This window comes from Lactuca serriola, chromosome 8 (assembly GCF_051521515.1).
Source record: "Lactuca serriola cultivar US96UC23 chromosome 8, Lser_US96UC23_V15, whole genome shotgun sequence".
NCBI classification, from domain to species: Eukaryota; Viridiplantae; Streptophyta; class Magnoliopsida; order Asterales; family Asteraceae; genus Lactuca; species Lactuca serriola.
Genome location: NC_136415.1, coordinates 76,665,981 through 76,693,578, shown reverse-complemented (window position 1 = coordinate 76,693,578; position 27,598 = coordinate 76,665,981). Strand labels below are relative to the sequence as shown.

Here is a 27,598-nt window from a genome sequence, read left to right as displayed (position 1 = left end):
CAAGATGAAGTCTTTGAACTCTGAAGTCACCAGAATCGCATCTCCTTTAGCCTCCTTTTGCCTTGGTCACCTCCTTCTTGCAATTACACCAACAAAATGATCAAGAATGGCCTCTCCTTCCTCACAAACGCTCTAGATCTCTTAGGGTTTCTCTCTGGGGTTTGGTAGCCGCAAATGACGGCCCTAAGGGCCTTTAAATAGTTCGCAAACCCAAGAAATTAGGGTTTCATAAAACAGCGTGGACTCGCCGAGTCCACTCATGAACTCGTCGAGTCCAGCTGTGAACCCGGATAAGAATCCGCGACCATACTCGGCGAGTTTAAACACCAACTCGCCGAGTCCCCTCCCAACCTCCAAAAATAAAGGAATAAAATAATATACCTGGGAATTCGAGTGTTACAAAAAATATGAACAACCCAAAAGCTTCTAACACGTCGAGTTGAGGCCATCAACTTGACGAGTTCCAAGGAGAATTTTCCTTTTAAGGGATAAATCTCATACCTGGAAGTCGAGATGTTACATGAACAACCTTGCGTAACTACGAAAGCATATGAAACAAACATATACTAAAGTCATGTTGCCAAGTTGTGAAACCAAAAAAGTGCAAGGATGAAATAGACAATATATTACAAGGGGCATGTGGGGTAGCCTAAAAGTTTTCAATTAGGTGGGGACTATTTTGTAATTTTTTAAACACATAAACCATTTTTGTAAAAAAAAACTACACAAGGGCTTTTTCTGTAAATTACGGGGAAAATTTTTGTGATTTATTTTCTACACAGGAGCCAAACCTGCTAACATATGTAAATCTTAAACATACGGATTGTTTCTATAAACAAAAACTTTACATGGACCTTTTTTGTAAATTAAAAATTTATAGGGATTAAATCTACCATTATCCAAAACGTTTGTGGCAACTGACAAAAATATGAAGTGTAAAAATGTATTGTTCATCTGCATACACATGGGCAAACCTGCCAAGATACGAAAATCTTAAACATATGAATTGTTTTTATAAAAAAATAAACAAACCTGATAGTGAATTTTTCTGTATACTAAAAATTATAAAAACTAAATATGTAAATATTCAAAACTTTTGTGACAACCATAAAAAAATATGAAATGCAAAGTGCAGTGTTCATTTATAAGGTCATAGGATGTCATACCATACTCATCACACTATTGTAGTGTCATGTCATCACAACATCATTTTTCTCCTCATCCACAAAACTGATTGGTACCATACCACACTTTTTTAAGGGAATAAAATATAATTATATAAAATTAATAAAAAGAAAATACTTCATTATTAAAAAATATACAAACTACATTAAAAACGTAAATAAAGAAACATACTCAAAACATCGAAAAAAACATTATCTAATCATTGTCACTAGCCACATCATCATAATCACATCCGAATCTCCTTCAAATATTTCCAACTCATCATCGGTAGAGTCGAACAAATTGTCTTCATCAAAATTGTCAACACTGAAATTCACTCGAGCATTGAAGATGTGTTCCACCAAATTCGCACGAAGGTTTGATCCAAATAATTTTTCATTGTAGTGGCGAATTACGTTCTCATCATCTTTTATAATCATATTATGCAATATAATACATGCATATATAAGACTACTTATTCATTTGCGCACCATAGATCGTGCGGGTGCTGCGAGTATCTCGATATCCTTCCTAGCATATTCTTAGGCCAACTTAAACTTTATTCGCTTTTCATCATTTAGACATGAGAATGATTTCACAAACGTAGTTAACTCATGATATATCCTATCCGTAAGGTAATATCCATGCTTGTACGATGTCACATTTGCCTTAAACGACACATCATACGATTTCCCAAGGTAGATGTCGTTGAATATTGACGATTGGTCTAAAACACTGATGTCGTTGTGCAACCCGTAGAACTAAAAAAGGCATGCCATATCCAAATATCATACGACGCTATTGCATCTAAAATTATTGTTGACATCTTTTTATCACCTCGTGTAAATTGACCGTGCCACACATTAGGGCACATTGACTATACCCAATGCATACAATCAATACTATCAAGCATTCTATAATCAATACTATCAAACATTCTAGGGAACCCATGCTTGTTTTCATGTGTTGTATATAGTTGGCGGATGTCGCTTATTGTAGGCTTATGCAAATAGCTACCACATTCGAGAATAATCACAACTCTAGCAAACTTGTATACATATTCCTTCATTGTTCGCTATGACATTCTCAAATACTCATCCCATGAGTCCGGTCTCATGCCGAATGCTAGTTGACAAATTGCAGCGATACATTTTTTAATTGAGGAGAAACCTTTCTGACCTCTTCCATTAACCTGTTGCTGAAAATATGGAAATCAATTTTTGATGTCGTCAACAATGTGTAAAAATAATTCATTCATCATCCAGAACCGACGTCTTAATTTTATGGCATACATTGCATCATTGACAAAGTAGTCATTAACATGACAAAGTAGTCATTAACAGGTTGACTGTGCCTGACTTCATGATTTCTCCGTAAATGAGGATTTCTAAGTTTCGGTTGCAAACTTTCAGCTTTATTTTCTTGTAGATATGTTGGTGTTGTTCGCATAACGTTTCCGATAAACCCAAATTCCAGCAAAGTCAATGTATCCGATGAAGTGGACGACAATGATGAAGACATTTTTAAATAAAAAAGAAGTTGTATATAGAGTTAATTTGGTGTTTGTTTTGTGATGTAAAACGAGAAATAACTGTTTATATTTATAGTGAAGTTTAAAAACATAATAAATAAATAAATAAATATCGGTTGAGGCTCAACAGTCACAAAAGGCAAGAAGAAGGCACGATAAAGCTTCTTCCAGCGGTGAGACCGCAGTGCACTTGAAGGGGTCGGTGTTGTGTGCACCGCACATTGCAACGCCACATACGCCACCGTAATGTACAATTTATTGTATATCGAATGACCTAATAATATTTTTCTAGGTTTGCTATTTGTGACATCCCCATTTTTCACGGCCAGAAAAGACCGATTTTTGTTTATGCTTTATAAAAATCAGAGTACTTCTTTTAATAAAAATGTTGTAGAATTTGTTCCCAGAAAAACATGATAAATACGTTATTAAAACATTTTCGAAGAAACGTATTTATTTAATTTTACAACGTTTGGGATGTCATCGTTAATACAGAAACATAAGCATAAACAGAACTTACAATTATTTACACTAGTGATCTACATCTCTTTAAATCTCTCAGTGTAATGTCACTTCATATCGTCACCTGTGATATAAATAAACTGAGTGGGTCAGGTTGGGAAACATGATGAGTACATAGGGTTTTCAACCCACAATAATATAATTATTATGTTCAATCATCAAACAATTAACCCAATCACCCATCCCCATTATCTTCTTTATTTCTAAGTACCTTCCCTAAGGACTTATCCTAAGGGTCGTCTCCTACATCATATTTACCTCTCATCTCCTTACATTGCATTTCCTTATATGTTTGTTCCTAAGGACTCTCCCTAAGGATCGTCGCCTACGTCGCATAGACAATATTGATTCAGGGATTACTCCCTCAATACGTGCCCAACAAGGGTTAAGGTATCATCGCATGAATACGTAGTTACAACATCGCCTGAACTCGTAATTCATAGTAAGGGGTTAGAGTATCATCGCATGAATATGTAGTTACAACATCGCTTGAACTCGTAATTCATCACCTACAAGTTATGAGTCTGCTGGTGTTTCCACGGGGTTGTCTATAATAGTCCGTGGTCGCCATCTATACTCTGGTAGATGACTACATCTCCAAATTGTCGGACAAGGTTGTAGTATCCTACATCACCGATTCATCATCACCTATCTATCCTCACCTAATTATCATCACCTATCTCTCATTATTTTATTTCATCACACACCAACTATTTCATCTACCCATGTTTTATCCCAATATATTTGTATATATAAAATAAATATACAGTTTAAATCATTTAAAACATGTATAAAATCATTCATCCAGCATAGACAACAAGTATTCATATAATATGCACACATAGCACGTAATTTGTGTAAAATACTTCATATCTATGTGTAAGATGAAAGGGACCATGCACTCACCTGAAAGGTGGTGACTCAGCACTCGGACAGTGCTTCGATACTCTCAAAACAATTTCCTTCGATAGAACCTAGTATCAACACCACTAGGGTTTAGTCTAACGATAACCGCGACTAATTAATAGTCTAGCTATTATTATTATTATATAAGCATTAAATAACACTCAATATAACTCATAATAATAGTCCAAATAATTATTTTAAAGACCTAATAACATTACTATATCGAAACATAAGCTACGCTAAAGATAGGGTAGGCGTAGCTCACTTACAAGGGTTTTCTCGAAAACCGGGCTTCGCTGGAGCAGCGTTTCCGAGCCGAAAGACCCTTTTTCTCGGGGCTACGGGAGCCTCGGGGCTTCCTTCGGGTGCTAGGGGGTTTACCTAGGCTTTTAGGGGGGTTAGGGAGGCTAGAGAGAGAAACTAGAGAGAGAAAGTGAGTTTGGGAGGTGTGAAGAGAAGTGAATGCCCGACACCTCTATTTATAGGGGTGCTGACTGACCTACTCGCCGAGTTGGTGCATGTGGCAACCTTCTGGTGGTGCCACGTGTCCAATTCTGGTGGTGCCACATCACCCCCTATCGCGTATCAGCCTTCAAACTTAGAAAAATCATAACTCTCGTTTACGAGCTCCGTTTTCGACGTTCTTTATATCCACGCGTAGGTAAAATCAAGATCTACAACTTTTGTTTAGACTCCATCGGCTAATTCTCGACCGATATCAAATTTAATAGTAGGAGGCGTTTAGACTGTTAAATGACCGCGAAGAATTTGTAACTCCTTCATACGAACTCCGTTTTCGTCCATATTTTTACCATTGAGTTCCTATTAATGAGATATTCAACTCTCATTTAGGTCGCGTAAGCCAAAAACCGCTCGAACTAAAATTCGAGTTTCGGGCCGTGCACTGCTAAGCCGAATCTTAGAAAAATCATAACTTCTTCATACGAAGTCAGATTTGGGCGTTCTTTTTATCGATGTTCTTAGTTTAACATATTATAAGAATTTCATTTAGAGCGCTAAGGCTAAATCTCGCTCTATCGTAAATTCACTATTTACGCTTTCCGGTGCCGTGCCGGTTCCGACGCGAAACTTCGACGGGTCATAACTTCTTCGTTATAACTCGGATTTCGGCGTTTTTTATATGTACGGAAACCTTGTGACATATTCTACAACTTGGTTAAGATTATTTATTCTAAATAATCTTTTGTCGAAAAGTCGTTTTCGACCTCTATTGCCTCTAAATTGACTAGCCCGGATCTACGGGCGTTACACTATTTCTCAAGTTAATATTAGGTGTATCAAATACAAGCCTACAAGCTTTAGAGCTATGATACATGTCGCTAAACCATAACAATCTTTTAGAACACCTTCCTTTCTATTATATTTTTTTTCTTTGATTTTTTTATGAGAAATTAAATATCTTCCTACGTTTTCTTCCTACATATCCTCCTACCCATCTTAAATGGTTACATGTGCCATACAAATATATTAAAATATTATTATTTTCATTAAATGATGACACATGTCATCATTTAAGATGGGTAGGAGGATATGTAGGAGGATATTTAATATCTCGTTTTTTATATATTGGATGTCACTCCTCAGCCGCCACCACTACTTGGCCACCGCCACGACTTGCGCTGGTCTTCAGCTACCATTTGGAAGAGTAAGACATGACAAAGCTTTGAAACGCATAATTCTTAATCCAAAGCAGATGATACAGAACCTGTTAATGCCAGAAGCCGTTGTTCTTTCCCCAAGGAATCATTAAAAAAAGTTTCACAACATCTGCCATGGAGGAAGTGTTGGAATCGGAGACTGAAGAAATTGAGATGGACGTGCTGCCAACCACTAAATACGATGTCCTTCTTGGCATAGCTGCCGCCGACCGATGAACGACCTATGTTGTAACGGAGGAGAGAAGGTGAACCAGCTTCCCGGATACGAGAGCTGGAAGAGCCAGCTTTACTTTCTCTGTGGTTTTCTAGATCATGGTCAAACATACACTGATATATTCTGATTTCAATCATATTACAAAATTTTATAAATTATCTTTGATTTCTAGAAGATGGAACTTGTTGTCAAATATCGTTTTTTATTCAATTCATATTTTGTTAATGAATCTTTGTGAAATACTGTCATGAAAGTGGCACAGGGAATAGACTCGATCATAAACAAATTTTTGACCACACGAATCTGAGTTGGTTGATACAAATTCTCCATTGTCATTCAACTCTTCCCATATCGCAACATGTTATTTTTTCATTCATGGCTTTATAAATGCATTACTTCATCATAATAAACATCACTTCATCATCACAACCCATATTTCTACTTCAACTTTCTTCTAAACTAAACTAGAGTTAGGGCTGATAATGGGGAGTTAGAGGATGTTTGGGTGAAAGCTTGAAGTTTTTTTTGTTGGATTTGGTATTTAGATATGATTATGGTCTGCTTGTATTAATTTGCAATGGTAGTGGTCTTTCAATACTTATAGAATACATTTAATCAAAAATAAACAGATTTACTAACCTTAATATCAGAAATGTCAAATCACCAATAGTGAGAAGGCATAATATTCAACAGCATCATTAGGATCTTGGTTGAAGGTTAATAAAGACAAAACTGCAAATTTGGTCCTTGTGGTTTTCAAAAACCTTTGGATGGGGTCCAAAAAGTTTCCAACTTGCATGGAAGGTTAAAAATCAATATTTTTCTAGGTTTTTGGTCCAAAAAAAACTTAAAAAGACGATTATGCCCTTTTATTTTTTATTTTTTGTATTTTTTATAATTATTGTAATGATGTTTTAATTAAAAAATAAAGAAAAAAGAAAAAAGTATCCCCCACCCCACCCACTATTCTCTCTCTCTCTCTCTCTCTCTCATGGAATTCATCTTTTGATATCCCCAAATTGATGAACAAAAGCCAAAATCAAGCAATAGAAAGAAATTGAAGCCCAAACACACAAACACGCACATTCTAATGCAAAGCACCCACATCGATTGGAAACAATCTCATCAATAGGATTGAGTCCACATCGACTTGTAGGTTTTCTTAAACAAAAATGGAGATTCACAAGTGAGTCTCTTGTGTCGATCGGACGAAGCAAATACGAGGGGGAAGGCAATCACCTTTAAATTAGGGTGATGGCTGGACAAAGAGGGTCGACAGAAGCAGCATTCGGAGGTGGCGATGGTTCACAGCAGTGGCAACAACGATGTGGTGGTTGGCGACGGGTGGCTAGCGATAGCAGCTCCACTGCCTCGTTCCCTTTGCGTCTGGCAGCACACGACGGGGAAGACGAGGGAGGAGGGGAGAGTTTGGTGGTGGTCAAAAAATGTGGTGGTAGGAGGGTAATGACGACCACAAGCAGTGGCGGCTGTGGGTGGCAGAAGCTGCTCTGGCAGCCTCCTGTTGTTGTATCCGGGTTTCTGCTTGACAAGAATGACGAGAGGCGTATATGGGAAGGTGACAGAAGGTCGGAGTAGGGCAGGAGATACAAAGGAGGGGGTGTTTGGGTTGTTGTTGTCTTGGTGGTCGGAAAAACGGCTCCACCTGCGGTGGATTTTCTTGGCTGTGAATGAAGAAGAAGGAGGAGGGGTAGTATTTGTATCGTAAGATGCAAACCAGAGGGGAGAGAGAGAGAGAGAGATATTTTATTTTATTTTAATTATTTAAATACAAAAATAAATAAATAAAATAGAAAAATAAACTGAAAAGGGTAAAATCATCTTTTCAAGTGTATCTGGGACCAAAAACCCAAAAAAAAACCTTGATTTTGGATCTTCGATGCAAGTTGGATACTTTTTGGACCCCATCCAAAGGTTTTTGAAAACCACAAGGACTAAATTTGCAGTTTTGTTGTTAATAAAAATGATAACCGTTGTAGAATTTAACTGCAAGAAAGGGGTCTCATTTCCCAAATCCAAGATACAACGAAGTTTAACATATGATCTTTCATCCACGTTACGAAAGCATAACTGCACATGATGTTTTCACAAAAATAACTGCATCTACGGAATTTTAAGCAATAAACAACATGTTTTCGTGCTATAAGGGAACAAAGTCAAGAAATTATGTTCCAATTTGTCAAACAATCTAGTAATGGATCTCCTTTGAAAACTCATGAGAGTAGAACCAAATAATCAACGAAGACCACTAGCAGATTCATAAGACCACAAACTTATCTTAATACCAAATCCAACTAAAAAATTCTACCTTTCATCTAACCATCCTCGTGCTTTACATGAAAAACTTCAAATTACAAATGAAGAATAAATGACTCCATTACATGGTTCTTACTTGGACCAATGTAGATGAAAGTCGATGGATGCAAACAGTATGGTGGGACCGAAAGCAGCAGCAGAAGGTTGAAAGCAAGAGAGCAGAATTAAAAAGAAAAAGAATCGAAACAACTCAAATCCGTAGTAATCTAATCTACAACTTGATCATGTATGAATACCAAATTCAATAGAATTTTGTAAATCGACATCTCTAAACAACACCAGTATTACAAAGGTCATACAAATACAAAATCCAAATAGTAATATACATAAATAAGCACAATAGCATTTCTAAAAAGGAAAACATTCATTAATAACGTAAATTCGAGAATTACTTGCATTCCAGAGGATCTATGCAGCTTCTCTTCCTCTCTTGATTTTGGAAATTCGTACCACGACTGCAACATATATTTTGTCCATGGATCCCTCAGCAAACATGAAAAGCATCTGTCTCCATTTCTTCTTGAACAACAAAACTCCAATAACACCCCAAAACCCTGTTCCAAAACCACAAATTATATCCACATAAAACAACCATACCTTCATCCACTTGTCAGATGCTTTGTGTTTCTTCTTGCTTCTTGTTGTTGTTGGATCTTGATGATTTGAGCAGCTGCTTCTCAATGGAGGTCCACATAGATGTTTGTTCCCAGCATATATTGATGGATCAGTAAGTGTTTGCAGTTGATTTCCTGTTGGAATTTGTCCCGACAAGTTGTTGTGTGACAAATTCAAATGGCTCAAAAAGTTCAAAGATGCCATGCTTGAAGGGATCCTCCCGCTCAACTTGTTTTTTGACAAATCAAGAGAAAATAATTGTGTCATGTTTCCAATGCTCTCTGGAATACCCCCACTGAGATGATTGTTAGACAAATTCAGACCCAACAACATAGAAAGTGTAGTTATCTCGACTGGTACTTCTCCCATGAGTTTATTGCTTGAAAGATCGATGTTAAAAACAATTCTCCAAGTTGTTGTATATTCAATATCAACATCTTTCATGAACTGAATCACATTCTTATCATTATCGATATCGAAAGGATACACAATTCTTGAGTGACTCTCAATCATGCCATTTAACTTTCCTACACAACGAGGGATGGTTCCCATTAAGTTGTTGTATGCAAGATCCAAAATTTGAAGAGTTGAAGTTTTGCATAGAGATGGAGGAATTCTACCTGTGAAGTTATTTTTGCGTAACCTCAAAACTAACAAAGATGTAAGGTTTTTCCCGATCCATTTGGGTATATTTCCAGAGAACTTATTATCACCCAAATCTAAGACTTCCAAACCTTGTAGATTCCCTAATTCTTGAGGAAGTTCACCAATAAAGTCATTATTGTTCAAACTTAACCAAAATAATGATGGAATAAGAGGTAATGAACGTGGAATGACACCAGAGAGCCAATTTGAGCTTAATCTCATGGTTGTCAAACTCTGCAGATTCCCGACACAGTTGGGAATTTTCCCACTTAACATATTTCTGGAAAGATCAAGTTCTTGCAAATATATCCTTCTGCACAATGACCTCGGAATCGATCCTTTGAAAAGGTTATATTCTAGAAATAATACGGGGTAAGACCAAAATATAAAAACATTATCATTTCCCCCATTAGGAAGGTTTGTCAAAGGTCCGCTGAGTCTGTTGTGAGAGAGATCTAACCAAGGAATGATGGGCATCTCCTGCAACCATGTGGGCAGAGGTCCCGAAATTGTGGAATTGGACAGATCTAACATATGAAGTTTCCTTTGATTTCGAAGCCACCGTGGAAATCCATTCGCAATATTGCAAGAACCGAGATAAAGAGATATCAACTGGAATGGAGGTATCCACCCACGTGAAACATTGAAAGTCAACTTACTGTTAGAAGAAGTATCCAAATGCTCTAACATCGAAAGGTTAGCAAAATGGGCTTCAATAATTGCTCCTTCTAAATAATTTCTAGAGATATAGAGTGAACGAAGTTTGGCAAGTTGCCCAATTGAAACTGGAATAGTCCCATTTAACAAATTAGATAGATCCATATCTGTTAAAGCTGCCAATTTTCCAAGGGATTCTGGAATGAGACCAGTCAATTGGTTTTGAGATAGATCAAGTACTTCTAAAAAACTTAATCTTCCTAGAGATTCAGGGATTGTACCAGTCACTCCGTTATCCGATAGGTCAAGGTCTCTTAAATTCGTCAGTCTTCCAAGTGTTTCTGGAATTCTACCTTTTAAACTCCAACTTAATTCCAGAAACTCCAAAGCATATTGGGAGCATTCTGATGCGTTTTTTGGTGGGTCAGTCATTTCCATATCAAACTCATTATCTGTTACACTTAATTGTTTCAGGTGGCACTGTCTCCAGATACCAACATGCTCAATTTGCTTAAACTTGTTACTAGAAAGATGAAGTACTAGAAGTTTAGGCAGAATAGGAAGCGATGAATTCAACATTGTGTTTGAAAGCTCAAGGACTCTTAGGGAACTCATGTTAGTCAAAAAGGATGGAAATATTCCTCCAAGTGGATTATTGCCAAGATCGAGGTGCTGGATGTTAGAAAGTGTACTGAAATTAAGAAGAGGGGAAGATAGACATGTCTTATGGAGCCCACAACCTGACAAATGAATCTCTGATAAAGAAGGGATCATGCTTAGTAGGTTTGGAAAGTTCCATGCCAAACTAAGATTAAATCCAGAAAGATCGAGGAAAGTTAGGGATGACATATTTTGAAAAAGGCCAGGGAGTGGGCCTTTGAAAGAATTGTAGCCAAGATTGAGGTGTTGGATGTTGGGAAGTATTCTACTCGAATTAAGAAAAGGACCAAGATTTACATTGGAAAGACTACAACCTGACAAACTTAACTCTTTTAACGAGGGAGTCATGTGAAGCACCATGTTCCAATTCTGTGTTCCACTAAGATTCACTGAATTCAAGTAGAGAAGCTCGAGTGATGAAAGGCCAAAAGCCCATGCCATATCATATGCCTTCAGCTCATTGTTCGAAAGATCAAGAACCCTTAAGTTAGAAAGATTTCCAATGTGAGGAGGAATAATACCTTGAAAACCAGCATAAGAGAGATTGAGGTAGCTTAGATGTTTCAAGGATCCAATGAACTCAGGTATCTGACTTCCATGAAAACTATTCCCACTCAAGTCGAGGTATTTGAGATGCCTCAACTCTGCCAAAGACGAGCTCACTGTATTACCAACTAAGTAGTTGTAGGCGTTAGATGCTATGAGATGAAGGCGTTGAACATTTCCTGTGACAGCGTCACACTGGATTCCTTCCCACAGGCAACACTCATTTCCAACCCATGATGACAACACTCCATAAGGATCGTGGACACTTAGTTTGAAGTTGAGAAGGGTAAGTCGCTCATGCTCAGAGCAAACGACACTAACATTTCCAATACCCAAACAAGTATATTTTGTTGTAATTAAAAAAACACATACAAAAATAAAATGAAACCCCAAACCCCTCCAATTACCCATTAACAACCTTAACTCTGTTTAGTTTAGAAGAAAGTTGAAGTGGAAAGATGGTTTGTTATGATGAATTGATGGATTCTTATGATCAAAGTAATTAGTAGATTTATAAAGTCATAAGTGAAGAATAGCTTGATAAAATATTAGAAGACTTGGAAGTCAATGGAGAATTTGTATCCACCGACTCATATTCTTGTGGTCAAAAAAGTTGTTTATGACCAAGTCTATTCCCCATGGCACTGTTATTTGTATTTAACAACGATTCTATAACAAAATATGAATAGAATAAAAAACAGTATTTGACAAGTACCATTATCGAGAAATCAAATATAATTTAAAAACTTTTGTAAGTGATAGTTACAAATTTCAAATTTGATTTTGATGTTTATTGATTTACAAACTTATTATAAGAAAATAAGTTGTTTTATTATTATTATTGGATGTAAAGGATAATAAATATTGACTCATTTACTTGGAAATGGGTTTACATTTCATTTCTCGCAGAATAAGATTTTTTTTTTTAATTTTTTTATTATATGACTTAACAAGGTTGATATGTCAATAAATAATGTATGTAATTCGAAATAAAGTTTTCTTCCTATCTTTAGTGTAAAAAAATAATGGTCTTGTGAAATGCATTGCGGATTGATTAGAGGTGACAAGTTGGACCCATTTACACTGAAATTTGTTAGATTTTTTTTTTCCAAAAGGCCAAACTGGGTATAGTCTACGCATGGATTGCAAACCAGCTTGATAAAACTGGTGTAAAAAACCAAACTCAGCCTTGTTTTTAATCGAAGGTACATATTGTATTGTGTTCTCTACTCTGTGAAAACTAACAAATGAAATACATATAACGGCTAGGGTTTCATATTATTATCAAAGAGAAGTACAAATACAATGAAAATGAAAGACATAATATATAGACAAACTAATTAGGGTTTCCTAGCGAAAAGGCCCAATCATAAAACTCAATACAAAATAAAGCCCAAAATATTTTTAGGTTAACATCCCCCTTCAAACTCACAATGCAACAGCAATAAGCATTGAGAGTTTGTCAGACAGAAAATGGAATCGATGAGCAGTCAACGGCTTCGTAAGAATATCAACAATCTACAAAGAGGAAGGAACATAAGGAAGGGAGATAGTGCCCTTCTGGAGATGATGACGTGTGAAATAATAGGCAATCTCAATGTGCTTTGTGCGCTCATGAAACACTGCATTCTTGGCAATCATTATCGCACTCTCGTTATCACAATACAAAGGGGTAGGCTGAGAGATGTGAACGCCCATATCTGCAAGAAGCCATCTCAACCAAACAATCTCACAAGTGGCGATAGCTATGGCTCGATACTCAAATTCTGTAGAAGATCGAGAAACAACATCTTGTTTCTTGCTTTTCCATGATATCAATGAATCTCCAAGAAAAACACAATACCCAGTAGTGGACTTACGATCATAACTATCACTATCCCAATTTGCATCACTATAGGCACGCAACTCAAGAGAGGATGAAGAAGGAAACATAAGAGTGCGGAACTAAGTACCACGTAAATATCTCAAAATACGAAGAACAGCTCCCCAATGAACAGTAGTAGGAGCAGTGACAAACTGGCTAACCACATGAACTGCATGAGCAATATCCGGTCTAGTGACAGTCAGGTAAACCAAACTCCCAACAATGGTACGATAAAGACTTGGATCTGATAATGGGACACCATCAGTTGGAGAGTACTTTGCATTACTCTCTATAGGCGTATCAACTGTTCGATTATCCGTGAGTCGTGCACGTTCAAACAAATCTGAAATATACTTCGTTTGAGATAAAAGATAACCCTTTGGAGATTGAGCAACTTCAATCCCCAAGAAATAACGAAGTAATCCCAAGTCTTTCATAGCAAAACCGTGAGCCAAATCACGCTTTAAAGACTCTATACCATCATGATCATCACCAGTAATAATAATGTCATCGACATACAAGGAAAGAATAATCCGCCCTGCATTCGTACATCGAATAAATAGAGCCGAATCATGGTTACTTGGTTGAAAACCAAGAGAAGTAATCACCGTAGAAAATTTCTCAAACCAAGCATGAGGGGCTTGTTTGAGGCCATATAGAGCCTTCCGAAGTCGACAAACTTCACCTGGTCGGTGAGCAATACCAGGGGGAGGAGACATGTATACTTCTTCATGAAGATCGCCATTCAAGAAAGCATTCTTGACATCCATTTGATAAATCTTCCATTGACGAATGGAAGAAACTGCAATCAAGGTGCGAACAGTCGTCATTTTTGCAACAGGAGCAAACGTCTCCTCATAATCCATACCATACTTTTGCGCGTACCCTTTCGCAACAAGTCTGGCTTTATAACGCTCAACGGATCCATCAGACTTTGTTTTGATTTTATAAACCCAACAACAACCAATCGTGTGTTTTCCAGGTGGAACCGGAACTAGATCCCATGTATGAGTCTGATAAAGAGCTACAAGTTCCTCAGCCATAGCGGTCTGCCAAAGGGGATCAGAAATGGCCTTTTTATAGGATGTTGGCTCAGAGAGACGATGTACATTAGCAATAAACGAGGCAAAAGCCGGTGAGTAAGAGGAATAGATAAATTTAGGAAGCTTTGTGGACTTCTTATTACGATAAGGTCTCGATGGAGGGGGGTCTTGATGATTTGTAGGCAGAGGATCAACGATAGGTGCTGGATCAGCCACATGTGGTGGATCAGCAGCAAGTGGTGGATCAGTGACATGTTGTGGATCATCAATGTCAATGCTAAACGGATCAATAGTACAGAGCTCCTCTCGGGTTGCATCATGTGACTGAACATGAATGCTATAGAATGGAATATGCTCCAAAAAGGTGACATTGCGAGATACATACAGTTTCTGATTTGAAGGATCATAGCACCGATAACCTTTCTGACAAATACCATATCCCAGAAAAACACAAAGAGCTGATTTTGATGACAACTTATCTCTCTCTACATGAGGCTTCAAGACAAAACATGTACACCCAAACACTCGTAATGAAGAATAATCTAGGAGTTGTCCAAACAACATTTCATAAGGAGACTTCCCCGAAGTGTACGCAGTAGGAATGCGATTAATAACATAAGTAACGGTATAAACAGCTTCTCCCCAAAACATATTGGGAACTTGAGCAGAGAGTAGTAAGGATCTAGCAGTTTCTAGGAGATGTCGATGTTTTCTTTCTGCAACACCATTCTGCTGAGGAGTGTCTGTACAAGATGATTGATGTATAGTGCCATCAGATGCCAATAATTGTTTAAAATCATTGGAGGTAAATTCTCCTCCCAGATCACACCGAAAACATTTTATGATAGCAGAGTGTTGAGTCTTGAGAATAGCTCTGAATTCACTATATATGGTGAAAAAGTCAGACATCCGCTTCATAAAATAAACCCACGTATAACGAGTGTAATAATCAATGAATGAAACATAATAGTTAGCTCCTGAATTGGAGGTTATCGGAGAGGGACCCCACACATCAGAATGGACAATATCAAAGGGAGCAACAAAACGAGTGACACTTTTATTAAACGGTAAAGCAGAAAATTTTCCCAGTTTACAACCACAACAATCAGAAATATCATCAAATTTCAAAGAGCCTAACACACCAGTGGAAACCAAAAACTATAAACGAGACGCTGAAACATGTCCCAAACGAGAATGCCAAAGATAAAAAGGAGACGATGAAGGGTTTAAACGAAAAGATGACAAATCGAAACTAGATGCAGCAACATCAGCAACATGTAGCTGCTCCAAGACATAAAGCTCCCCAAGTCTATGGCCTATCCCAATCACCCTCCGAGACTGAATGTCCTGTACACAGCAGAATGAATCAGAAAAGAAGACCTAACAACCAGATTTACACAACTGACTGACCGATGCAAGATTCAAAGCAAGTGTAGGAATGTAATACACATATGTTAAAGATATATAAGGAGTGACAATAGAACCAACACCCTCTACTGACATGGGTGTAGCACTAGCAGACATAACAGATACAGGTGTACGAGAAGATAATGAAGGAAAAGATGAAAAATGTGGTGACATGTGATGAGATGCACCAGAATCCAATATCCACAAGGATGAAGGAATACCTGACGTGTTGGATGATGACAGACCTGAATGAGACATGGAAGCTGACATGGCAGTTGGATTGGTAGCTAAGAACTATCTGAACTGCTCAACAATCTGTGGATCCAAGGCTGATGGTGGTGTGAAATCTGTTTCATTCTCAACTGAAGGTGTAGCAGCAGCGTACTGTGCTGGCCTAAAAGATGAAAAAGAGGGACATGACTATCCAGAAGACTTGTTCTGCTGTGAAGACTGAGAGTGTGCTGGTGATCTTGTTTGTTGTTGTTGTTGATTTCTCTTGCTTGTCAGTAAAGGACAATTTGCCTTCCAATGGTTTTTCTTCTTACAGAAAGCACACTCATCAAATGCAACTCTGGGACGATTTTGGTTTGAAGATTGGGGTCGTTGTGAAACAGCAAAGACAGCAGGAGTGGCTGTCTTGGGAGCTTTGTTAGCATAGGACTTGATACGAGTTTCTTCAGCAATCAACTCGTGAACAACCGAATCAACAGTGGGAAGAGGTGTACGATGCAAGATTGATCCACGCAGACCTTCAAAATCTGAACATAATGCCATCAAGAACTGAACCAAACATTGCTCTTCCCTTCTATCAATATAAGGCTTAAAAGCCTTCAACACATCAGGTTCTGTAAGAGCTAACTGATCCCACAAATCCGACATAGTTTCATAAAATTCTTGAACACTAAGATTGTTCTGTTGGAGGGATCGAATATCAAACTCTAACTGATACTGCTTTGCAAAGTTAGACTAAGTATACAACCTAGCCAAGTGATCCCAAACCTCCTTTGCCGTGTCATACTTCACCAACTGAGTACCAATAGACTGGATGACAGAATTATTAATCCAAGTAATGATCTTGGAGTTATCAGTCTCCCATGAATCCTGTAAGGTTTCATAATTAGCGGCCTTCTCGTCTGTTGGTTTCTTCTTATCACCTGTAACAATCCCCCACATAGTCTTGCCCCGCAAGAAATTTTTCATAACATAACTCCAATAGGCATAGTTTTTGCCATCAAGTTGAATACTAATGGACTGAAGAGAATCATCTCTTGGGGCCATATTTCAATATCAGTCAAATAGTAAATACGAGTAGCAGCAAAAAATGATCAAGATCTCGAAATCAACAAAGCTAGACGAAAACGAAACCCTCAAAACCGACAAACGAACAAATCAAACCAAACCAAATACATAAACGAGCAAAAAAGGCATACCCCAAAATTGCAAATGGTGAAAATGAACAGTACACGTGAATAGTACCGATGAATAGTAACCGTGAACAGTACTCGTCGGTGAACAGTGGCGATGAACAGTAACTCAATGACCAGTAATCGCGATGAACAGTGTCGATGAACAGTAATCGCGATGAACAATGTCGATGGACAGTAACTCCGATGAACAATAATCGTCCCGATGAACAGTACTCGCCCAAAAAAAAACGAAAAAACTACAGATAATCAACCGAGCTCTGATACCGTGAAAACTAACAAATGAAATACATATAACGGCTAGGGTTTCATATTATTATCAAAGAGAAGTACAAATACAATGAAAAGGAAATACATAATATATAGACAAGTTAATTAGGGTTTCCTAGCGAAAAGGCCCAATCATAAAACCCAATACAAAATAAAGCCCAAAATATTATTAGGTTAGCACTCTGTTATCCATATTTTGTCACAACAATATTCGATTTGAGTGTCTTGTTTGTGTATAATGGTTGAAGATGAAGGAGGCCTTGTTTGGTAGATTTATATGCGAATAATTATGTGTTTGATGAAATGCCAGAGTGAAATCTTGTTCACTGAGAACTCAATGATGTAGTATAGAAGCCCTGTGAAGCCCTGTGATCTAACTAATGATAAATTTTATATTAGTATTAGTACTAGTGTTCATCTCATTCTTATATGAATACTTGAGAATGCCAAGTTGTTGAACATGTGTCCAATAAAAGAGGATAGTATCAGTATACATGGGTATGTACTTGAAAGAATAGATGTTGATCCATTTCTCATAACTATATGTTTGTTTACGGATCAAATAGAAACTTGGGTCTGGACTGGTTGCTTCTTTGCTTTGGGTCTTCTATATATAAAGCATGTTACCTTAAGTAAGTATTGTTTCATGTTTATCATTCGAGCTCCTGAGAGCTTTTAGATTTTGTAAGACCAAATCCTAAATAGTGGTTGCTAATTTTTATTAATATGCATGTTAAAGATTTAGAGGTACAGTTTGTTTGTCTACACTTGATGTTTTTATCATAACTAATACTAGCTAGTTGAGGGTGTTTTGGTGATCTGACTCTGTTGTTTTTTCTTTGTTTGATTGATCCTGTGAAAGGGTGAAGACAGCTGGGAGCCTATAGAGAGCTTAAGATATGGAAATAAAGTTCAATACCTTTCTTTATTTTATGTAGAAAAACAACATCATGCCAATTTCTTCTCTATTGTAGATTTAGGAACAATTTCAGGATGAAATCTGGTCTTACCTTGTCCTCTTGTTCATCATCAAGAAGAATACCATTCATTTTGAGTTTTTGATTTTTGATTTTTGGAATCTAGTTTGAAGTTGAAGAAATTGGTGGCTTGAAATCTTGAATAGGAAATTGCAGATTCAAGGTTCCCTTTGGTAGATATTCATAGTACATTGATAAGAATGGAGATACTAGTTTGCACAGATAAATGGATTTAACAGGAGGATAGTAACTAAGAAACAAATCTCTTCATTCAAATGGATAAACAAGACATTCAAAGAAGAATCATAATGATTCTCTCTGCCGAAGCATATAGCCGAATACTAATCTTATGAAAGCCAATGGATGCAACAGCAGCAGAAGGTTGAAAGCAAGAAATTGGTAATAAAAGGGAAAAAAAGGCCTACAACTCAAATCCATAGTAATCTAATCTACAACTTGATCATGTACAAATACCAAATCCAATAGAAATCTCATAAATCGGCACCTTTGAACAAAACATCCATATTACAGAAGTCGTACAAATTCAAAATACAAGTAGTAATATACGCAAATAAGCACAATAGCATTTCTAAAAAGAAAAACAATCATTGATAACATATATTACTTGCATTCCACATGATCTATGCGGCTTCTCTTCCTCCCTTCGTCTTGGCAACTCTTACCATGACTGTAACATATATCTTATTTTGTCCATGGTTTCCTCAGCAAACATGAAAAGCTTTTGTCTCCACTTCTTCTTGAACAACAGAACTCCAATAACACCCCAAAACCCTGTTGCAAAACCACTCATTATGTCCACATAAAATAACCATACCTTGGTCTTCTCATCAGTTGCTTTGTGTTTCTTCTTGCTTCTTCTTGTTGTTATATCTTGATGATATAAGGAACAATTTGGCAATGGAGGTCCACAAAGATGTTTGTTCCCAGCATATATTGATGGATCAGTAAGTGTCTGTAGTTGCTTTCCTATTGGAATTTGTCCCGACAAGTTGCTGTCTGACAAATTAAAATGGCTCAAAAAGTTCAAAGCTGCCATGCTTGAAGGGATCCTCCCGCTCAACTTGTTTTTTGAGAAATCAAGAGAAAATATTTGAGTCATTTTACCAATGCTTTCTGGAATACCACCACTCAAATGATTCTTAGACAGATTCAGACCCACCAACTTAGAAAGTGCAGTTAGCTCAACTGGTATTTCTCCCTCAAGTTTATTGCTTGAAAGGTCCATGTTATAAACCATTCTCCCAAGTTGTTGTATATTCAAGATCAACACCTTTCATGAACTGAATCACATTCTTATCAGAATGGTCAAATGTCAATGTACCATCTAAAAAAGTGTGAGTTTTGATAATAAAAAAAATATAATAAGTACAAAATGTTGAAACAACAAAGAAAGACTAGACTAGAGTTTTAATAATATATAAATTGCAGACTTGATATAAATTTGGATCATTACCAAAATTCTTGAGGCGTAAGTTATGTAGTCACGTACTTCATCTTCCCAAAGTTCATCAGGGTGGTTCTGTAACTGAGTATGATTAACCCTCTGATTCAAAGAAAAAAAACTGATTATTAACCCAACTGTTGATAACTGCTTAAATTATTACAATTGAAACAATAAAGATCACGGACCTTGCAAAATTGGTTATGAAGAGCTCTCACATGTTTTCTTGATGATTCAGCCCTATGTGAAACCTACATTGTCCAGAGCTACAACAATAACTACATATAAGGTGATCAAATATATATGTAAGATGGCCGAAGTTACTAAATTAACAGGAGCTTTTGTGAGCAAATAAAGAAACTTTTTCAAGCAAAGAAAAATACATCACATACAAAAGGAAAGTTGCATAGATGTGCTTTTCATACTTTAGTAAAAAAAACATTCTTTAAAGTAGTATAAGTGGAAACATTGATATTACATTGTTTTACTATCATCTTACTCATATCAGGAAGGGCAATATAACTTTTAAGAGTTATTATATACTTCACTGGAGTAAAACAAAAACATATGCTTATACCAATAACATAGCATACAATGTGGAGAATCCTAGTTTTCTAGAATATACGATTTTATCAAATCACCTAGAACCCCAGAGTTTAGTAATCACATACACTAGAATGCCAAAATATTGAAAAATTAATAAAAAAAAATTACCTGAAGTCTGAAAATTCAAAAATGTTTGAACTTTGAACTCGGATTTACTTGTTCTGGAAATGGTTCTGGTCATCTACTTCAGCAATCACTCAATCGATTCATAATTTATACCCAAAGACTAAGAGAGAACCAAGAAATCAAAAAGATGAAAAAAGAATAGAGTAATTCCCTTTTCTTACCTCTGGTTCAGAAGTTGAGCAATCATTTACCGGTTTCAATCGAATTACCATTTATACTCCATGAATAAGGCGGAAAAATTTAGAGGTGGTGTGGCTACTAGCACTACTAGAAAATTTGGTTTTACCTTCCAAATATTTCCTACCAAAAAATGTTGTTGGAAATATCCATCTAATTTCCTACAAACTTGCAACAAAAGTGAAATGCAACAAAATTCCAACAAAGTACCTACTAGAATAGATACCCTACATATTCTGTTGGAAAAGTGTGGCTATTTTCCTACAAAACACCAACGAAAGTATTAAATAATATATATATATATATATATATATATATATATATATATATATATATATATATATATGTTGGAAATATTACAGTTGTTGACTGCTATATTTAAGAGTTGTATATTGGCCTAAATTAACTCTGTAATTGCCATTATATTAGATGTATTTTAAGACCTTAATTCTGTAATTATAGTAGATTATCTCTTTCCTATTTTATGTTATTTTTTCATGTATATAAATAGTTGTGAAATAGACTGAAAAGTTTTTCATCTTTTGTTTCATGGTATCAGAGCGAGCAGGTCCATCCTAGACCTAATGGGTAAAATCTAAACTTGACTAAAAATGAAAGGATTAATGTCACTCTAGCCCAAAAAACTATTGCCTTTTGTTTTAAAAGGTCCCTCGTCAACTATCACTTTTTGTTTTAAAAGGTCCCTTGTCTTTCTAATGAAATGATTAATGTCACTCTAGCCCAACAAACTATCATTTTTTTTGTTTTAAAAGGTCCCTCGTCTTTCATTCTTTCTTTCTTTCTTTGCATCCTAAGGGTGTAAACTTGATTTTTAAGTTTTAAAAGGTCCTTATTTTTTAATTTGTTAACCTATTACCGGAAAACCCAGTCAAACTTTCTATACTTGTCACACTTCATCACTATCTTATGTTGGGAAATTTAGGGTTTATGGTGGAGATCTGGATACCAACTTGGATCGTGATATCACTTTCCGAATTGATATTTCTAACCTATGCCTGGATTACAAGAAATTCAGCCTAGGATAATCCAAGTGGACACTTACGATTCTAGGCACAGAAATCGTAAGCCAATATGCTAGAGGATTCTGTGAAAGTATGATGAAAACGAGAGCTTAATATCGTCCCATTTTTCTGAAAAGAACAGTTGTTTATATAATAAACGATATCAGGGTTTCATTAGGATTGGGCCGCTATGGATTCCTTTGGAAGCAAGTCAGGGTAATCCAGATTTTAATGGGGATTTAGGGTTACCAAAACTAATGAGTTTCATTAGTTTTACCATAATCACCCTCAAGAATCGAAATATCCCACTAGCGGGACCTAGCCAGGGGCTCTGCCCCTTGAACCCCGCTAGGGGCGCTGCCCCTTTGGAAACCCTAGACCCCGGGCGCTGCCCCCGGACCCCCGACTAGTCGTCGAACCGACTACTAATTTGATCTTATACATACGTGCACTTCGTACCAACCCGTACACATATTAGAAAAAAAATTAAGCATCCCCTTACCTCACATGCTAATTCCGGTTACATAAAATGAGATTGTGACACTAAAATCACCAATAATCCTCCCCCATTTTAGTGTAACCCTTGAATAGACATAACTTTATCAAACAATCCAAACTAGTACATAAAAAAAATATCGAAACGATTGAATTTCCAATTAGTATCATACATTTGCAAATACTCGAGAATCAGGGTGTTCTAAGAATTGAACCCATCAACCCATTTGAATACTAGAAAGTAAAATACATACTAGTTTATTGAATTTCTAGCAAATTATAACTTGGCACTTCTATAAAGTCGTGTATCCCAATTCTCTCATGATCGTATCAAGGTCAAATCCACAACCTCTTGAAATGCAGCTACACTTCACAATGACATAGGTAACTCCTTTCCATGTATCTGCACATACATTTATCAAATGAATTATTAAGAAGTTAAACTTCAACCTGGTTAACATGCAGAACCGAACACATACCTGGGATGAATACTAATGGGTTTTAGCCATAAGAACATCCTATGTGCTCATGCAAACCCTAATGCTTGGATCTAGGTTTCTCTATTGTACATGCAATGTATCCAAGACTTACAATATTAGATCTAACATATTATAAACTGAAATTAGGGTTTAGAGAATTACCTTTGATTGTTATGTAGCAATAACAATCTCAATTCCTCCTTGTAATGACTTTAGAAAGCTTAGAGTCACAGTTGTCACTCCTCTAATGGCTCACAAACACCAATAGCAAGAGGATGAAGAACAAGGAGAGAGGAGGCTGACCAAAACCATCCAAAACCCTAAGGAGTTACTTCCACACGTTTTTGGTGCTCTAGGGATCTTTAAATAGTGAGGCTATTAGGGTTATCTAACAAGGAAACCCTAATTTGGATGCTTAGGCCCTAAGCAACCCATAGACTCCTTCCTTAAAGGCCTAGGATGATTTCTAATGGGTTTCCCCATAGAATTCGTCCACCCCTCTAATATGGAGTCCATTAGCTCAATATTCAACTATCATACAATTGACAGTTCTAGTCCCTTAAGTTTAATAAATGTCTTTTAGCCACAAAATTAATTCCTAATTAATCATTGACTAATATTAATTAAACAATAGGATTTTTCCTTTAATATATTATTCTCATAATATATTAATAAATCATAATTAATCCTTTCTCTCCATAATTCATCCTATCAAGTTGCTTTGGTGAAGGCAACCCAAAAGGACCATGCACCATCGGGTCAAGTACACACCAAAATAGTTATGGACTTAGACACTAATCCAACAGTCTCCCACTTGGATAAGTCTAAAAACTATTATGCGTATGACTTCAGATCCTGATCTGCAATCGTAGCTTTCCAAAGCCGCTGTCAACTCTGATCTTATCAGATACGCGTGTCCTTTAGATAAGGGATCATATATTCCTCCATTCTAGATATCGTATAGATATGAGACATGAACTTAATCATTCCCTCTATACTATTTCCCGACTTCTGATTTATGACGACTGACAACAGATTACAATTGATCACATCAAATTAGTCCCGGCTCGGCCAAGTGCTCAGGTGCCATCACTAAATCATCGAGGGGCCCAAAGATATCGCTTTTATCCTACCTTGGATAAAAGGAACGGATAAACTTTGACTCAATGCTTGCTTACACTCACTTACCTAATTACACACAACAATATGTTATATAACACCAAGTTACTGGTGCGTTTACATATTATCAATGTGCAACCGAATCGCAAGATACAACTCACACATCTCAGTTTCAAGAATATAAGATGTTATCGTCTCACCAATCACTTGTGATAAAATCCATGAAGTGATCCAAGTGAGCGTGGGTTTAATCCAATGCTCAAATCATATTCATAAGCACTCGTGAACGTTGCAGCAAACAATTGCTTATGTCTAATACACTTTAGACAATCCACACACCAATTCACGACAGTCTTCATTCATAGCTACTTCCAACATATGAACGACCGTGGTCCGTTCGAATAATTTGACTGTTCTGAACAAATTAAATTATTTAGGAAGTCAAAACATGCAAAGTGAAACACAAGAATAATACTAATCCCATATGGCCTCAAACCTTTGAGTATAAATAAAACATCTTTTATTTATCACCATATCAATTACTCATTATTTGTTGTTTCGGGTAATCAACTTCTTACTTGAATTATAACAACACTTGTCCCATGCTCTCAGCATGCACACAATGTTTACCTACGGTCCTTACTTTGTGAAATAGATCAAATGAACACATTTCCAATCATACTCATTTCACAACTCCCAATCCTTATCATAAGTATAAGAATATCAAATTCTTGCTACTTATAGAATATGCTAGATTCTAACATTTTATGCAATGATCCTTTCACAATGTCATAGTACAAAAGTCACAATGACTATTGCCAATGAAATTACAAAGTCCTCTATCTGAGATTGTTACAATACAATTCTATAGACATGATGTCTCTCACTCAAAGTACATTCCTTTAAACATCCTTTTGCATAAAATTTTCTAATCTAGACATAGACTCTCAATATCCAACTCCCAATATGGAAACATTTCCATATTTGCCATATGACAAATCATTCTTAATAGAATCTTATCTATTCATAATAATGTCGATATGATCCATCCAATATCATACTTCCAACTACTCACAAGCGACCAATCCTCAGCGAGCTTTGGATCGTCCTTTGATAGTTGTTTAATTATCTTAGTCAAAACCGATTCTTTTCCTTTTTCCCTCTAAATGCGCTAGACATTTGGAAAATTTTAGAATGGTCAAATATTATAGCATTTGCAATCGATCCTATACCCGAAGCGTATGGGACACGATGCATAATGTCTTACATAAAGATATGATACTTTATCAATCTTTTGCCATAATATTTTATGTGTCACGTTCTCACAATTCGAACTATGAAGAGGGATTCTATGATCATAATTGAAATTTAAGAACGCACTATGTATCCTTGACTAAATTTATTAACATTCCACAACCTAAGCCTTTAGATTTGAAATGAAGCATAACATTCTCTCCCTTAATTATAGCAAAAGAGCTTTTCAATCCTTACGACTTTGCAAAGGATAACTCTTGTTTTCTATAATTAATATTACTAATTTGCAATATTTGTTTTAATAATCATACATGCATAACATTTATGCTCCCACTAGCTTTGACATGATAATCCTTTATCTAAGCTTCTTAAACTTATACACCTTTGCCTTAGATAACTCATATATGTGTCTAAACAATTCAGACTAATTGCCAAATTTCACAATTCGAATCATGGAAAGGGATACCGTAACCATAATCGAATTCGAGAATCCAATTTTCACAATCACTATCTTCTTAAAATCTCTCTTAGTGAAAGCATTTCCTCACAGTCATTTTTATGAAGGAAGGAATCTTATGACACTTAGATTTTAATGGTGTATGTGTTCCTATCCATGTGAATTTGTCAAAACCAAAGTTTACGACAAATTCAAACTCATATGGACCGAACCTTCTCAATCTTGATTTCTTGCCTTATGATAACACGAGTGCTCACCATGTCTTCCAAGTAGTTAAGCAGCTCACATTTTCCTATCAATGTAGTTTTCATTGATCAAGGTGCTTGCCTTTTATGTGTTGAAATGAGAACTCATAGAGCTCATATGCATAATTAACTCGATTGGAACGGCACAGAAATAAGATAGTGTCAACACGATAGGTTGTAAACCTCAAGTCGTGTGCTAGTGATGTTCGATAAGGTTTATTTTGATTTTATCTTGAACCCTTTCAAGACCATTAAGACTCCCACTGACTCCTTGACATATAAGATTCTCTTGTCAATAAACATTTCTTGACAAACAAATATTCAAGAGTTAGTGTAGCTTTTATCAAGACAAAACACTTCACAAAATTGGTCCTCGTTGGTCTTTGTCTAATCCAAGACATCACAACTTACCAATTTCAAATGTGCAAGAATAAGAAAACCTTTTTCCAAATTCTACCTTCTTAAGACTTGTCACTCAATGTCACAATTTAACTCTAAGACTTGTTTTGGAACAAAGTATGATTGACTTCTTGATTTAACCATTTCTTCAATTCTTGATCCCTCTTCTCAGACATACAATTGTACTAAGATTCACTTAGAGGATCAATTGAGACATGGTTCTTAATCATTAAGACATATCATAAAGCATAATAAAAAGTACTCTCCCTTCTTCTTAGAATAGAGAAACTTTTATCTTTCTGCCTACTTGATCCTTCTTATTCGTTCTGCTATTGATTTAAACTCTTTTAATCAATTCAGAATTACACTTAATCTTATAAATATAATCATATTTACTAAAACTTTTAGTAAATCATGACGAATATCTTTGTTACTCTTGTGGTGGACTTGATGAACACACAACTTTGTGTACTCGATCTCTTAGTCTTTCACTTGACACTTTGTCAACGAATTAGTCTAATTTCCAAATGTGGAAGTTTTTCATTCATCATACACGTTGCATGATTTCAAGTTTCTATCTAATTGAAACTTGGGCGATGAGAAACTTTCCCTATTTGGTAAATTCTTGACCTTTCCACAAATAACATAATTAAGAATCAAATCCATTATTGCTAATAATAAAATTCAAACATCAATTTTTCATACACGCCATTGCAAGGATAAATAAACAAAATCAATTTTTTTATTGCGGAAAAATTAGTCCTTACAATGAAATTCATTGAAAACCTATGTTAATACATATTTCTTAGCAATCTATTCTAACTCCAAGTAGTAGCTTAAGATTCTAATCTTCAAGTAATGCGATCGTAATCCATTTCTTCACGATTAGATTCCGCTCACTTCTTCCCTTAAGCTTCCTCTCTTTTCTTTGATCCTACAAAACATCAAAATGTAATCTTATCACATCATGTATTAAGAATCTAGAATAGGAACTTAAAAGAGTTAGTTAATGGATTTTACCTAAAGCAGATCCATACGTTTTGACTCTCTCATCTCTTAGATCTCTTAGGTAAATAGGGCAGCTTCGTTTCCAATGCCCCTTCTCTTGGCAATAAAAGCAAATTGACTCTTTTGGAACAGCACACGAAACTACTTCTGACTTTGCCTTTCTTTTATGATCAAACTTTTCGATCATGGCATGCCTTTCGTTGCCATTGCATATATCCATAGAGGTCTGGAAGGTAGATTCACCAATCAACTTTGCTTTTCCTGTGCGCCAAACCATTGTTGATTCATCAG

General features: G+C 36.2%; 4 protein-coding genes across 4 annotated transcripts; all 4 read right to left on the bottom strand.

Moving 5' to 3' along the window:
• Positions 1–8,574: 8,574 nt before the first annotated feature.
• Positions 8,575–11,937, bottom strand: LOC145070875 (uncharacterized). Its single transcript, XM_079017835.1, has one exon. It carries the CDS (start codon positions 11,882–11,884, stop codon positions 8,759–8,761), a length of 3,126 nt encoding a protein of 1,041 aa, XP_078873961.1. The 5' UTR covers positions 11,885–11,937; the 3' UTR covers positions 8,575–8,758.
• Positions 11,938–15,538: 3,601 nt separating this feature from the next.
• Positions 15,539–16,057, bottom strand: LOC145067076 (uncharacterized). Its single transcript, XM_079014290.1, has 2 exons — positions 15,791–16,057; positions 15,539–15,727 (listed from the first exon to the last, which is right to left on the bottom strand). The coding sequence occupies exons 1-2, from the start codon at positions 16,055–16,057 to the stop codon at positions 15,539–15,541; spliced, it is 456 nt and encodes a 151-aa protein (XP_078870416.1).
• Positions 16,058–16,207: 150 nt separating this feature from the next.
• LOC145067074 (uncharacterized) lies at positions 16,208–17,065 on the bottom strand. The gene is made up of 2 exons (XM_079014289.1): positions 16,787–17,065; positions 16,208–16,645 (listed from the first exon to the last, which is right to left on the bottom strand). Exons 1-2 carry the CDS (start codon positions 17,063–17,065, stop codon positions 16,208–16,210), a joined length of 717 nt encoding a protein of 238 aa, XP_078870415.1.
• Positions 17,066–19,137: 2,072 nt separating this feature from the next.
• Positions 19,138–20,864, bottom strand: LOC145067073 (uncharacterized). The gene is made up of 5 exons (XM_079014288.1): positions 20,814–20,864; positions 20,109–20,171; positions 19,933–20,022; positions 19,801–19,803; positions 19,138–19,749 (listed from the first exon to the last, which is right to left on the bottom strand). The coding sequence occupies exons 1-5, from the start codon at positions 20,862–20,864 to the stop codon at positions 19,138–19,140; spliced, it is 819 nt and encodes a 272-aa protein (XP_078870414.1).
• Positions 20,865–27,598: the final 6,734 nt, after the last annotated feature.

Bases quoted from the DNA above. Each gene is read 5' to 3' on its own strand.
- LOC145067074 (XM_079014289.1), bottom strand. From the start codon at position 17,065: ATGGCCCCAAGAGATGATTCTCTTCAGTCCATTAGTATTCAACTTGAT. The intron at 16,646-16,786 runs GTTTGGGATCAC...TTGTGGGATCAG, and splicing joins AGTATGACACGGCAAAGGAG to TTAGCTCTTACAGAACCTGA.
- LOC145070875 (XM_079017835.1), bottom strand. From the start codon at position 11,884: ATGGGTAATTGGAGGGGTTTGGGGTTTCATTTTATTTTTGTATGTGTT.
- LOC145067076 (XM_079014290.1), bottom strand. From the start codon at position 16,057: ATGTCAGCTTCCATGTCTCATTCAGGTCTGTCATCATCCAACACGTCA. The intron at 15,728-15,790 runs GTCAGTCAGTTG...TGCTGTGTACAG, and splicing joins TTGCTTTGAATCTTGCATCG to GACATTCAGTCTCGGAGGGT.
- LOC145067073 (XM_079014288.1), bottom strand. From the start codon at position 20,864: ATGGTAATTCGATTGAAACCGGTAAATGATTGCTCAACTTCTGAACCA. The intron at 20,172-20,813 runs GTAAGAAAAGGG...TGGACAATGTAG, and splicing joins GCTCAACTTCTGAACCAGAG to GTTTCACATAGGGCTGAATC. The intron at 20,023-20,108 runs GTCCGTGATCTT...TCTTTGAATCAG, and splicing joins TTCATAACCAATTTTGCAAG to AGGGTTAATCATACTCAGTT.